This window comes from Ornithorhynchus anatinus, chromosome X1 (assembly GCF_004115215.2).
Source record: "Ornithorhynchus anatinus isolate Pmale09 chromosome X1, mOrnAna1.pri.v4, whole genome shotgun sequence".
Classification (NCBI taxonomy): domain Eukaryota; kingdom Metazoa; phylum Chordata; class Mammalia; order Monotremata; family Ornithorhynchidae; genus Ornithorhynchus; species Ornithorhynchus anatinus.
Genome location: NC_041749.1, coordinates 13,462,607 through 13,476,061, shown reverse-complemented (window position 1 = coordinate 13,476,061; position 13,455 = coordinate 13,462,607). Strand labels below are relative to the sequence as shown.

The 13,455-nt window shown below is 47.8% G+C and overlaps 1 protein-coding gene across 4 annotated transcripts in view; it reads left to right on the top strand.

Annotated features, from left to right (window-relative positions):
* HEATR5B (HEAT repeat containing 5B) overlaps positions 1-13,189 on the top strand; it is an 84,785-nt gene extending 71,596 nt beyond the window's left edge. For all 4 annotated transcript variants that reach the window (XM_029050045.2, XM_029050044.2, XM_029050042.2 and 1 more), the window contains exons 31-36: positions 436-580; positions 1,221-1,487; positions 3,822-4,046; positions 4,972-5,123; positions 8,166-8,379; positions 12,292-13,189. In XM_029050045.2, coding sequence (XP_028905878.1) covers positions 436-580; positions 1,221-1,487; positions 3,822-4,046; positions 4,972-5,123; positions 8,166-8,379; positions 12,292-12,596 — 1,308 coding nt within the window. In that variant the 3' untranslated portion in view covers positions 12,597-13,189. The remainder of the gene's footprint in view (positions 1-435; positions 581-1,220; positions 1,488-3,821; positions 4,047-4,971; positions 5,124-8,165; positions 8,380-12,291) is intronic.
* The last annotated feature ends 266 nt before the right edge of the window (positions 13,190-13,455 follow it).

Sequence of the window (13,455 nt, the reverse complement as noted above, 5' to 3'; positions counted from 1 at the left end):
TCTTGGCTTGTGAAGTGAATACTTGGGCACTCCCTTGATTATTCATTCAGTAGTATTTACTGAGCGCTTACTATGTGCAGAGCACTGTACTAAGTGCTTGGAATGTACAAATCGGCAACAGATAGAGACAGTCCCTGCCCTTTGACGGGCTTACAGATTATTTCTCAGAAGCGTTCTGCCTCTTCAAGCATCCCCGGCATCTGAATGCCTCCGATTCCCGAATCACGTTCTTTTCTGCTATTTTAAGCCTCACCGGGTTCCATTTTCCTGTAATAGTCACCCTTGGGATGTACGGGCTTTCTCCGGCGGGTTTGGCGGGAAGGTGACACCTGTTCAACCGATTGGGCTGCCGCGTTGGTTGATTCGGTTGTGTACGGTTGTTTCACAATGGATCCGTTCGTGCATTTCCTGGTTTCTGCCTCTTTCACCGGCCAGCTCGTTGGCGTGGAGTTGCTGAGTGTGGTACATCGACTCCTTTTGACCTGGAATCCGCCGTCGGTCCAGTTGCTGGTTACCGGAGTAGTGCAACAGATCGTAAGGGCGGCTCAGGACTATTTGCAGGAAAAAAGGAACACGCTAAGTAAGCCCTTAAATATATACTGACTTGAAAATCAATTCCCCTTGTAGGGAAGATGAGCAAAAATCCCTCTTCCCCAGAAATAGGTTGGATCTCGTTGACCGTTTCGCACATCGGCCTCTTTAGTTATGAAATAAGGACCCATTGCAATTAAAACCCAAATGTTTATTCATTCCATCGTACTTTTTGAGCGCTTACCGTGTGCGAAGCCCTATACCGAGCACTTGGGAGAGTACAGTGTAACGTTAGACACATTCAGAGAGAGTGAGAACCCCTGTCTGCGGTTCTCTCTTTCCCCGTCTGCGTTTCTCAGCCCTTTCCCCGCGTCTCCCTCACCGGATTCCGTCCATCTCCTCCATCTCCCTCGTTCCCTTCGTTTCCGGCCGGGTCCCACTCAAGCCCCTCTCCTCTGGGTCCCCCCTCTCCTCCCTGACCTCACCGTCTTAGCCTTTTCTCCTCCCTAATGGGCTGGACTGGAAGATGCCTTTGGTATCTCAGCCACCAGCAGGCCTTCTGAGCCAGGCACGACGCTCAGAGACGGAAACCCAGTCGATGGCTTCGGTACCCACGCTTCACTTGCTGCTGCTTTTTAAATTGGCAATTTTGCTCTCCTTCCTCTTCCCTCCCGACCCCCCCGCTGCAGATGAAGAGGATTTAGAAAAAGAGACCTGCCCCACGTTAGGGGAAGGGGGTGACGGCGGTGGTCTCGTCCCGGGGAAATCTCTTGTCTTTGCTACTATGGAACTGCTGATGTTTATCTTGGTGAGGCACATGCCGCATCTCAGCACAAAAATGTCCGACTCGCCGAGTCACGCCGGCACCAAAACGCCGTTGTCAGAAGAGAGCGCCCGACTGGTGGCTGCCACGGTAACCATCCTCTCGGACCTGCCGTCGCTCTGTTCCCCTGCAGGTAAGAGGATTTTGATTCTGATTCGGTCTCGACGGTCAGGAGCAGGTTCTATCCGGTAAACCAAGGAGAGGAGTCCGGTGTTATTTCAAGTACCGCTTTTTATAACCGAGCGCTTAAAAATTCAGTCTGTGACGGGGAATGGAAGGAAGGTGGTTATTTTCAAGGAAGAGAGGGTCTGCAGTTTGGAGGAAGTGCGTGTCTGGTTTTCCCTGTTGTCTTCCCCTGGTTATTCATTCATTCATTAGTATTTATTGAGCGCTCACTCTGTGCAGAGCACTGTACTACGCGCTCGGAATGGACCGTTCGGCAACAGATAGAGACAGTCCCTGCCCAATGACGGGCTCACGGTCTAATCAGGGGAGACAGACTGACAGAAACAAGACAACATAATCACGATTAACAGAATCAAGGGGATGGACACCTCATTAACAAAATAAATAGGGAAATAAATGTATTTACAAATATATACAAATGAGTACAGTGTTGAGGGGAGGGGAAAGGAGAGGGGGAGGAGCAGAGGGAAAGGGGGCTTAGCTGAGGGGAGGTGAAGGGGGAGCAGAGGGAGAAGGGGAAGCTCAGTCTGGGAAGGCCTCCCGGAGGAGGTGAGCTCTCAGTAGGGCTTTGAAGAGGGGAAGAGAGCTAGTTCGGCGGAGGTGAGGAGGGAGGGCTGTGCCCCTCTGGTCTCTCTGCCATCAGTCAATCAGTCGTATTTATTGCGCTTACTGTGTGCAGAGCACCGTACTAAGCGCTTGGGAGAGTCCAATAAAACAGACGGATTCCCTGCCCCCAAAGAGCTCACAGTCGAGAGGACTGTCGTCCCGACGGGACTTTTTCTCTCACCTCTTGCTACCCTCAATTTCATCTTCCAAGTGTCGGCTAGGTTGGGATTAGGATTTCTGTGTTTCCCGGAGCTACCGGGGAGTCACCTAGAGTCACCGTGGTGGTTTTCTTTCCGACATCTGGATCTCAGGGACACACGCCGGTGCGCTGCACTTCATCTCCTATTACAGGACTGCTCTGAGCTCTTAGGTTCCTTTTCATCTCAGAAGAAACAGGGAGAACATGGGAAGCTGCAATCCCCAGATAGACCAAATGATTCCGTTTGCGTTAATCATTTCAGCCTCCTCTCCCAGCAACCGTTTTGACAGAGTGGTTAAATTCATCTTCTCTGTTCTCTTTCTGGTGGAAGTACTAATGAGCAGTTAAGTGCCCGAAAGCAAGACAGAAGCAAGCGGCTAGAACGATCTCACGTTCGTGATCACCAGCCCCCGGAAAGTTGCCTGTAGTTATTAGCGCCGAGCTCAAAATATGGTCTTTTCGCTTCCTCAAGACAAGACCATCGCTGAAGGGAATATTTCATCTCCACAGTAAAGGAAGAGAGGAACAAGACAAACAGTGTGGCTTAGTGGAAAGAGCACGGGCTTGGGAGTCAGAGGTCGTGAGTTCTGATCCACCACTTGTCAGCTTTGTGACTTTGGGCAAGTCTCTTAACTTCTCTGGGCCTCAGTTACCACATCTATAAAATGGGGATGAAGACTGGGAGCCCTCTGTGGGACAACCTGATTTCCTTGTATCTCCCCCAGCGCTTAGAACAGTGCTTGGCACGTAGTAAGCGCTTAACAAAGACCATCATTATTAGTAAGAGGGAATATTACTAAGGAAAGCTAGAGAAGGCTAAAAGAAGGAAACCAAGGAAGACTAGAGAAGACCGAGAGGGGGAAGTAGTGGAAGGCTCAAAACGATCAGTATTTATTGAGTGCCCACTGGTGCGGACCACTGTACTAAATGCTTGAGAAAGTACAGTAGATGTGCAGAAACTACAGTGATCCAATATAATGCGGGATCCCTGTCGCTGATCCTATTTGTTAGATGCTTACTATGTAAGCGCTTACTGTGTGCAAAGCACTCTTCTAAGCGCTGGGGGATACAAGGTGATCAGGTTCTCCCACGTGAGGCTCGTGGTCTTCATCCCCATTTTACTGATGAAGGAACTGAGGCCCAGAGAAGGGAAGTGACTTGCCCAAAGTCACACGGCTGACAAGCGGCAGAGCTGGGATTCGAACCCATGACCTCTGACTCCCAAGCCCGGGCTCTTTCCACGGAGCCACGCTGCTTCTCATGCTGCTGCTTCTTTGAGATGCAGTATGTCTACCTGTTGTGCGTTTTCAGATTTCTTTTCAAATGCAGATGGTTATTAATAGTTTCAGGGTAATCCACTGGTGACGTGTGACACCGCTCTTGAATTGTATTTTGGATTTTAAAAAAGTAAAAGGGAAAGGAGAGTTCTAGCGTCAATACGTACGATCAGGTGGTGTAATTTAATTTGTATTTCAGGCTGTATGACGATACTCCCCACGATCCTGTTTCTCATTGCGAGAATCTTGAAGGACACGGCAATTAAGTCGGCGGATAATCAGGTCCCCCCTCCGGTCAGCGCGGCTTTACAGGGGATTAAAAATATCGTGACTCTCCCACTGGTGAAGACCGACGAAACGAGCAAGCAGTGGACCGAACTGATTCGCAGCACTCTCGCTTGTATCCTGGAATATTCTCAACCAGGTAAATCAGTCAACGGTGATTTACCTGTCTACAGTCTTTCTGCCGTGGTGAGAACGGGCCCTTGGACCTCAGCCGGGCTTTTGGGTCCTTAGCTGTTTCTGGCTGTCCCAGGGATAATTCCTCCCCTTCATCCTTGAGGCCCTCCGATTTCTTCCGCGCTCGGGAGAGGACTCTGCAACGGGGTCGGCGGACGCCAACCCGCCCCACAAAGATCTTACAGCCTAGAGGGGGAGACAGACATTAAAATAAATTACAGGTAGACGCATAAGCGCCGGGGGCGCCGAGGGTGAGGCGGATACCCTTTAGCGCTTAAAGGATATGGATCAAAGTGCGTAGCTGACGCAGAAGGAAGTGAGAGTTGGGGAGAAAAGGACTTAATCGGGGAAGGCCTCTTGGAGGAGGTGTGGTTTCGATAAGGCTCTGACGGCAGGGAATGTGGCCGTCGGGAAGATCGTAGCGGAGGCCACTGCCGAGGCACCACGGACGTAGCTCTCCCTAGATTTCCTTCCGTATATTCCCCCGAGGCTTGACGACGATGATGGTACTCGTTCGGCGCTTACTGTGTGCTCAGCGCTGAATCGGGTTTGCTGACTAGACCTCCACCACTCAAAATGTGGCCGGATGAACTTCCCAGATCCCCGGACTTCGGAGATGGGAGCTGAAGCGTGCGCGTTGGCAACAGTGCGCGGGGCGCGTGCTCTAAGCCGGAGGACTTCAAGTCCAGGGTCCATAAGGGGCTTTCCTTCCTCCCTTTCACCTTCAGAAATGTCAGAAATGCAACCTCAAGGACGGCGGGGCCCCACCTAGACACCGCCCACGGGCTCCCGGGGAATTTCCTCTCCACTCTAAGAGTGTTTGCCTAGGCCATCCAAATTCCTAAAGCACTTTCAAGTAAGCCTTCTGCTCCTTTGTTTTTCCTTTTCAGATGAGTCTTTGCCCACTCTTGACGAAGTGAGCATGCTCACAGCTATCGCACTCTTCCTGTGGTCCGCAAGTACTGAAATAATAGGAGTCCAGTCGTTACAGAACGGCTGCATGAACAGATTTAAGAACGCGTTGAATTCCTGCGATCCGTGGGTAAGGCCCGACTAAGAGGTTCTGAAGTAATGGAAGACGTCTTGGTCTAGGATGAACATTTCGGGTTGCTTGACTTCCAGGGCTAAACGGGTTCTTCGTGATCAAACTGAACTTTACTAAAACGATCAAACCGAACTTGACTAAAATGCGACATCGCCGATCGGTGCACTTGAAAAAGCAGCATTTAATAATTTAATAATGTTGGTATTTAAGTGCTTACTTTGTGCAGAGCACTGTTCGAAGCGCTGGGGGAGATACAGGGTCATCAGGTTGTCCTACGTGGGGCTCACAGTTCATCCACATTTAACAGATGAGGGAACTGAGGCACAGAGAAGTGAAGTGACTTGCCCACAGTCACCCAGCTGACAAGTGACAGAGCCGGGATTCGCATTCGCATTTGCAGTGTGACTTTTGAAAAGAGCTGAAAGAAGTTCCTAGGTTCGAATACTTTGGTTTTCTAGGGGATTCAGTGATTACTGCATGCTGAGCTTCCCATTTTTATCAGTAGTCTTTAGAAAGTCTTAATTACCTTTATTTTACCCTTCACCATTTCCACATTTGACCGGGCAAAAGATTAAAAATACCACAGGAGAGATTTGTTCGGTCTTCCTGCTCTGAAAGTGCTGAAGTCCTAGAATCCACTATCCAGTTATGCAAGCATTTTCAGAAATTTCTTTGAGAAAATGATAGACAATTCCCTTCTCTGAGTGACTTAAAGGCATTTCTGCCTGTAGGCAGGAAGATAGACTGTATAACCTCTTCCAGTGTCTTGCAGCACTATGACTTTAAAGGAGCTTTATTTTGAAAACTCTCAAATTTTAAAAAGACCTTAAGAGTTTTAACCCTCTCTGAAGATCCCTGCCAGCTTCAGTCCTCTGGGATTTGTTTTTGTTGTTTTAATAGTGCCCGTCCCAAACACCTTCTTTAAAGTCTTTCCTTCCCTTTAGTTATTTTTTTTTTTTTGACGAGAATTAACTTTTTATTGGGTGCACATATTTTTTCCCTCCCTGTTTTGTTGTTTTTATATTCTGCAAAACTTGGCCTGTTTATATGTTGTACTTCTCTGGGTACGTAGAAAGAAAATTGCCTTTTTTAATGCGCAGGTGTGCTTTTGCTTTTATTATGAAGAATGGAAGGTGGTGAATTTCATCAGACAACTGTGTACATGGTCGCAAAAGGAAGGCAGTTGTTGAAAGTGATTCATTTGATCAATAAAGAAGAGATTGCATAAGTTTTCTTCTTGATCTTGATGCAAAGTTAAATATTTTTACATCGTTTTAGACCAGTAATTTCTATTGTCTACAAAATTCCCCTATAGCATTTTTCAAGAGTAAAAATATCGATTGTCTTTATTTTTTTTAATAAAACTATTTATTGGCTAGAATTTTGCAACTTTTCATTAGTCTGGAAATCAGTACCTCTTGTTTTAAAGTAAGTAATTCTTTTTCCAAGCTTTCAAGACAATTCTTGTTTAGTTTTTGAGCGTGCCTTTTGAGCGGCACGTTTGGTATAAAAAAACAAAGGCTCGAGATGCCTGTCGTTAATAAGGTGATTCACATCCTAAGCCGGCCCATGTGATCCCTTTGAGGTAAAGAGTGAAAGGACACTCTGTTAATGGGGTTAAAGTGGCTTTCCTGGCAAGTTCATTAAACCACTAAGAAACAATTTAGAGAACATCACTTAGATGACAAATAAACACCTTTTAAAGTGATCAAAAGTGAGCACTTGGGTTTTTTGTATGGTTTTTAAGTGCTCTCACTGTGTCGGGTACTGTACTAAGCCCTGGGGTAGACAAAAGATGATCAGCTTGGACAGAGTCCATGTCCCATATGGGCCTCAAAGTCTTCATCTCCATTTTAGAGATGAGGTAACTGAGACCCAGAGAAGTTAAGTTCATTCAATAGTATTTATTGAGCGCTTACTCTGTGCAGAGCACTGTACTAAGAGCTTGGAATGGGCAATCCGGCAACAGATAGAGACAATCCCTGCCCGATGACGGGCTCGCGGTCTGATCGACTGTAAGCGACTCACCCAAGTTCTTAGAGCCGAGAGGTGGTGGAGCCGGAATTTAGAGCCCAAGTTCTTCCGCCTCCCAGGCCCGTCCTCTATCCACTAGGCCGTGCTGCTTCTAGTCAAGTTTTTCACTTGACTTCCCATGGCCTTTCTTTCCATTCTTTAGGGCAGCTGAGGAAAAGGTCCTTTCAACTTTTAGGTACTTTTCTCCCAACTGACCGTCCTCAACGCTAATTAGCGGGATAAAAGAGATCAGCAGAGGGGAAAAGCACCTTCTAACTGCTCTCACCGTCACTTCCTCTTTCTTCTTTCCAGTTGCTCCTCAAGAGGTCTCTTGTCTGTTCTCAGAATTTTCCCCGTTTCTTTGTGCTTCAGATCCCGTCCCTTCTTACCTCTTGAAAATACTTGCCCTTCTCCTTGCCCCTCCTACTAACTTCTCAAACTCTCACTCTCCAATGGCTCCTTCTGCTTTCAAACCCACTCATTTGTTTTAAAATGGCCTTTTCTGGATCGCCCTCCACCCTCCAACCGACACCTGCTGTCCAGTAACCACCTGGTTTACTTCTTACTTCTCCGACTGCTCCTCCTTAGTCTGGTTTACTGGCTTTTCCTCGACGACTCGGTTCTTAACAAGGCCTAGTTCTGGGCATCTCTGCTCTTTCCGATCTGCTCTCTTTGGGATTTCATCTCCGTTGAAGCGATAGTTGAGAAACCGTGTGAGCGGTTGAATCCCAAATCTACCTCCCTACTCCCAATTTCTCCTGTTCGGTATCACATTCCTTTTGCTTTTTTGGGGGGTGGGTGGGGAGAGGTTAGGTTATTTGTGAAGCCCTCACCATGTGCCAGGTGCTGCTCTAAGCACTGGGGTAGATACCAGCCGATCAGGTTGTACCCAGTCCACGTCCCACAGAGGGCTCACGGTCTTAATCCCCATTTTACAGATGAGGTGACTGAGTTTCATTATGAGGCAGACATACGGACAATATAGATATAGTGCGTGTGAATTAATAGAGCTTGTTTTTCTTTTAGGTTCAGGCCAAATGTTACCAACTTCTCCTTTCACTGTTCCAACACTCCAATCGGGCCCTCTCAACTCCGTACATCCATTCATTGGCCCCGATAATGGTTGAAAAACTGAAAGCCGTGGAGAGGAACCGGCCAAACAGCAACATAGAACTTTTAGCGGTCCAAGAAGGGATCAAAGTCCTCGAAACCTTGGTTGCCCTTGGTGAAGAGCAGAACAGTGAGTATTTTATGTCCTCGAACCGTTTGACCCAGAAATAGAATGTTGTACTAGAGGTTCCGTATATTTAGGAAGAGCAAGTGACAGTAAATTTTCAAAGGTTGGAAATCTCATTTTTCAGTAGACTGAGGTAAGCCGTATTGGGACAAAAATACACTGACGGAGATTAACGCTTTTAAAGTGGCGTATTAAAACGTGTCGATAATCAGGCCGCCTAGTCGACCGGCCTTCTGTAGGAATGGTCTAAGTGCTGTTTAGGTTCTAAGAAAGAATGAAGGTGTCTAGGGAAGCTGTAAAGACGTACCCCTAATTCCAGTTTGCTCAATAAAAGTGATAGCCTAAGTATTGAGGTTGAATACAATTTTACTCGCCCTGATGTTCTCATTATAAGGAGATCCATCAGACGTGTAAGGAAGGCTCACTTTGTCGACCCCGATTTCACAAATTCTAGAATTCATCGGGTTACTGATAATTAGGCATATAATTTTTAACATTTTAAAGACCCCCAGAGAAATTTTTAGGCCGTGAGGCAAAAAATGCCCAGTATTTAATTACATTCTAATTAAAATTCTGAGGTTTGCTCAGAATTCAAATGAAGAGCATACTCGTTTTCCAAATGGAGGATTCCTAAAATGGGAAGCCTGAAGTTGAGAGGGCCCAGTTTTTGCCATTAAGCCACTCAGGTGATAATGCTGTTATGATTGTGGTACTCAAGTCAGTCGTCAGTCGTATTTATTGAGCGCTTACTCTGTGCAGAGCACTGTACTGAGCACATGGGAGAGTACGGTGTGACGAGATAACGGGCACATTCCCTGCTTACAAGGAGCTTAGGGTCTAAAGGGAATTTACGGCCTGCAGTGTTAAGTGCTTACTCTGTGCCAAGCCCTGGCGTATGTAAAAGATTAGATTGAACACAGCCCCTGTCCCACACCTGGCTCGCAGCATAGCTGTCATCTGTCGTTCGCTTGCCAAGACCAAGTTTGCAGCCAAGCATCTCCTCCGGGACAAAATTGCCGTTGTTATTTTCCGTTGGCCGAGTTAACGTCTCTTCTATTTCTGGAGGCTGCACCGAGGTACGATAAGATATTACTTCTGCGGTATCTTGTAATGCTTAACGTACTTTATTTTAAGACGGTAGTGATGCTAGTGAAGACCTGCTTCCCAGGGGAGGGGCATCGGCAGTGATCCTGAGTGATCCTATTGTTCTGTAATGGTTTTATCAGCTCTGTGTGGGTCCCACGACGGGGACCATAAAACTAGAGTTTGAAATTGGGGCACTCGAGATCGGCAGTCGGTTCCCACGATAGCCATATTATATTTTCCCCTCCTAGCCGAGGGCTAGGAATGCTGTCTCTGCCACTTAGCAGCAGCTCTTAAATATCACACTTTTTGATAGGAAGTACTAATAACTTTTATCTAATTAATTAGTTCCTTTTTTATCTCATGGTAGCATTTTATCCCCAGCCCTTATCAGAAAGACCATCAAGCGCTTTGAAATATCACAGATCCGTGACAAAATTATCACTGGCCCAAGGGGGGGAGCCTGACTCCGGATCACCATCCGTAGGGTTCCCTGGGCGGTTCCTCAGGGACGACGTCCATTGCTTGGCGAGGCCGAGGGTCTCCTTTACGCCGGCCTAATCGTCTCCCAGCCGAGGAGCCGTTCTCCTTTCTCCAGTCCTCGTTCATCGATCCAGGCCGGCGAAGATAGAAAAGACTGCGCGTGGTTAATGTTTTTAAAGGGGAAGCTAAAAATTGCCGACTGTCGTCCGAAGCTGATTAATGTGAATGTGCCCTCGATATGTAGGACGGGCATGAGTGTTATAAATTTAACAGTTGCCTCCCCGGGCGACCGGCCGTCACCACAGAAAGAGTCTAAAATGCCATTCCCATTGGTTTCTCCCGGCCCCCCGGTGTCTACATTCCAGTTCTAATCTACACCTTTGCTCCTTGATTAAGATGTTGCAATCCCATAATGGATCCTAGCATTGTTCAGAAATAACTTGGGCTTTTCCCGGAACATTATCTCCCAGTCTCTGTTGTCATAAGGATTTCATTTGCTCGTGGTAACCTTTGGAGCTAAGAAAATCACCTGCCTTTTTTTTTTCTCTCCCATATACAGTGGTAGAATGAGTCTACCCATAAAGCTAGAGTTTGAATTTGGGGCACCTGAGATCGTCGATCGGGTATTATATTTTTCCCTCCTAGCAAAGGGCCAGCAATGCTGTCTCTGCCACTTAGCAGCCGCTCTTAAATATCTCACCTTTTGATAGGAAGTGCTAATAACTTTCATTTAATTAATTGGTTCATTTTTTATCTCAGAGCAGAGTACAGGACCTTCCTCGGCCCCACCTGGGATCGATAATAGGATCTTGATGTCCCATTCACGCGTCATTCACTCGGTCATATTTACGGAGTACTCACTGTGTGCAGGGCACTGTACTAAGCGCTTGGGACAGTACAGTACAATAGTAAACAGACACATTCCCTGCCCACAGCGAGCTGACAGTCTCGAGTTCTCTCCTCCCTCAGTAATTTTATACTGCGGCTAAGCTGTTAGGAGCAACGTCATAGCTCCTGAAACCCATATTGCAGTGTGAGAGTTTGGGAATAAGCTTTTTGACATCGAGGATCTGCTATATTTTTTTTTTTTTAGTCTGCCCTTAAGGGGACTAAGCCCTCTACAGGTGTTTAACAAAGGTTAGATTAGATAATATCGAGTTTGCTTCGTGTATCCTTTTGAATTACCCTCAATTTTTAAAGTATGTAACATTCACTACGACTGTATTTCGTGAACTGGGCACCAGGGACATCCTGGTCCCTTGTAAAAGAAAAAAAGACGGAAATGAAGGCACTGAGGAGGTTTGTCAGAGAGTATGTGGGGATTGATGGTTAATCCAGAAGAGATGTCACTGTCAGATGTTACCGTAATGATAAAATGTTGGAGGAGACATTCATAACCGCATAACTGCACACAATTTTTCCTGGACTTTCTCCTCTTACAAATAATGCTTGTGATATTTGTTAAGCTCTTACTGTGTGTTCAAGGCTGTACTGATGACTGGAGCAGATATAAGAAAATCAGGTCAGACATAGTCCCTGTCCCTCCTGGGGCTCACGGTCTAGGAGAGGGAACCGATGTCTAGTCCCCGCCCCCATTTACAGGTGGAGACGCCGAGGCATCGAGAAGGCGCTTGCCCGGGGTCCCGCTGCTTCGCTCTCAGACTGCCCCGGATGAGAGCCACAGTGAAGGCCGAATCGGAGACGGGTTCTCAAAATACCCAGACAAGCAAAGCCCCTGAGCCCGTCGTTGGGCCGGGACGGTCTCTATCTGTTGCCCAGTTGTCCATTCCAAGCGCCTAGTACGGGGCTCTGCCCACAGTAAGCCCTCAGTAAATGCGTCTGAACGGATGAATGAAGGACCCGCCTTCTCGGTGGGCGTTCCGGGTCCTTTCTCCGCAGACCGAACGTGATCTAGGACGTACCGACCCTCTTGGTTCTCCCGCCGTCCGTCCCCTTTCAACCCCTAGCTCTGTTCCGAGCACCAGCTGGCTGGAATCTCTTTCGCTGGTGAGTTTTACCCTCAAAGATCTAAACACCAACCCCTTTCACCACTCACCGCGGCGCCCTCGTCCGATCGCCTCCCCCGGAGCGGCCGTCCGACAGAGAAGTTTCCCGGGACTCATCAGACGAGTCACTTGGCTTCTCTGTGCCTCAGTCACCTCATCTGCAAAATGGGCATTATGCCCGCGAGCCCCACACGGGACGGGGACTGTGTCCACCCTGATTAGCCGGTATCTACCCCGGCGTTTAGTGCGGCGCCGGGCACGTAGTAAGGGCTTAAGAAATGCCGTAAAAAAGCCTGACCGCTGTTATTTTATGAACTGAGCCTTTTTCGTGTCTCTTTTGTAGGAGTGCAGCTGCTTGCCCTCTTGGTTCCCACTTTGATCTCTTATCTACTGGATGAAAACGCTTTTGCTTCGGCACCTCTGGCCTCCAGAGATCTGCACGAGTTTGCCCTGCAGAATCTGATGCGTATCGGACCCCTCTACCCTCACGCTTTCAAGACGGTAATGGGAGCCGCTCCCGAGTTGAAGATCCGTCTGGAAACTGCAGTGAGAGCGAGCCAGGCCAGCAAAGCCAAGGCAGCCGCCCGGCAGCCGGCCCCCACCGCACACTCTGCCCCGACGATCAAACTCAAGACGAGCTTTTTCTGAATCAACTCCGCCGGTCGTCTCTCTTCACGTCGATTCCGGGCCGTAACCGCCGGGTCGTTCCCGTTTTGCTCTCGTGGCGTATCGGCCGCGTAAGATTACGGAACGGGTGACGGGGCCGTGTCGTGGCCCCTTGTCGGCCCGTGCCTTTTGTCGTGTGTGTGAATCTGGATTTGGTTCGGAAGGGGGATAACGTTTCTCTGAGTAAATCGTCGGCTGTTTAGAAACCGAGGCTCGTTCTTGGAACTCGAAATGGTTTCGAACCTCCCCGACCCGCCTTTACCCGGGCCAGCCTCCGAGTTCGCCGAAGGACAGCCCGTCGCAGTTCACCATTTTCCATGGGAGAGATCAGTTGCAAAAGCAATCCCAATTGAAATTTTTAAATAAACCGAAACGATGAATGGAAACAGATCAGTTTGGGAAGGCTGTATATACATGAAATAGATTCACTAGATTTCCATAACACGCCGCCTAATTGACAGTTGTCTTTTCTGGTGTCTCACCTGTCTCCTGCAGATGAAATGACTAAATTATTGTTGTCCGTATCATTTAAAATAATTTAAAGAATAAAGCGGTCTCTTTAAAAATCGTTGAAATTGGGTCTCCGGTGTGTCGATATTCTTCTTCTCTACGGTCCTTAAGTTTTTCCTCAGACGAATTCTTCAGGTGCCGGAGATGTTCCAGACGTTTGCTTCCTGCCATTTTATTGTTTTCCAGTGGTGTTTGTTAAGCACTTACGAGGTGCTTGGCACTATACTAAGCATTGCGGTACATTCATTCATTCAGTCGTATTTATTGAGCGCTTCCTATGTGCAGAGCACTGTACTCAGCGCTTGGAATGTGCAATTCGGCAACAGGTAGA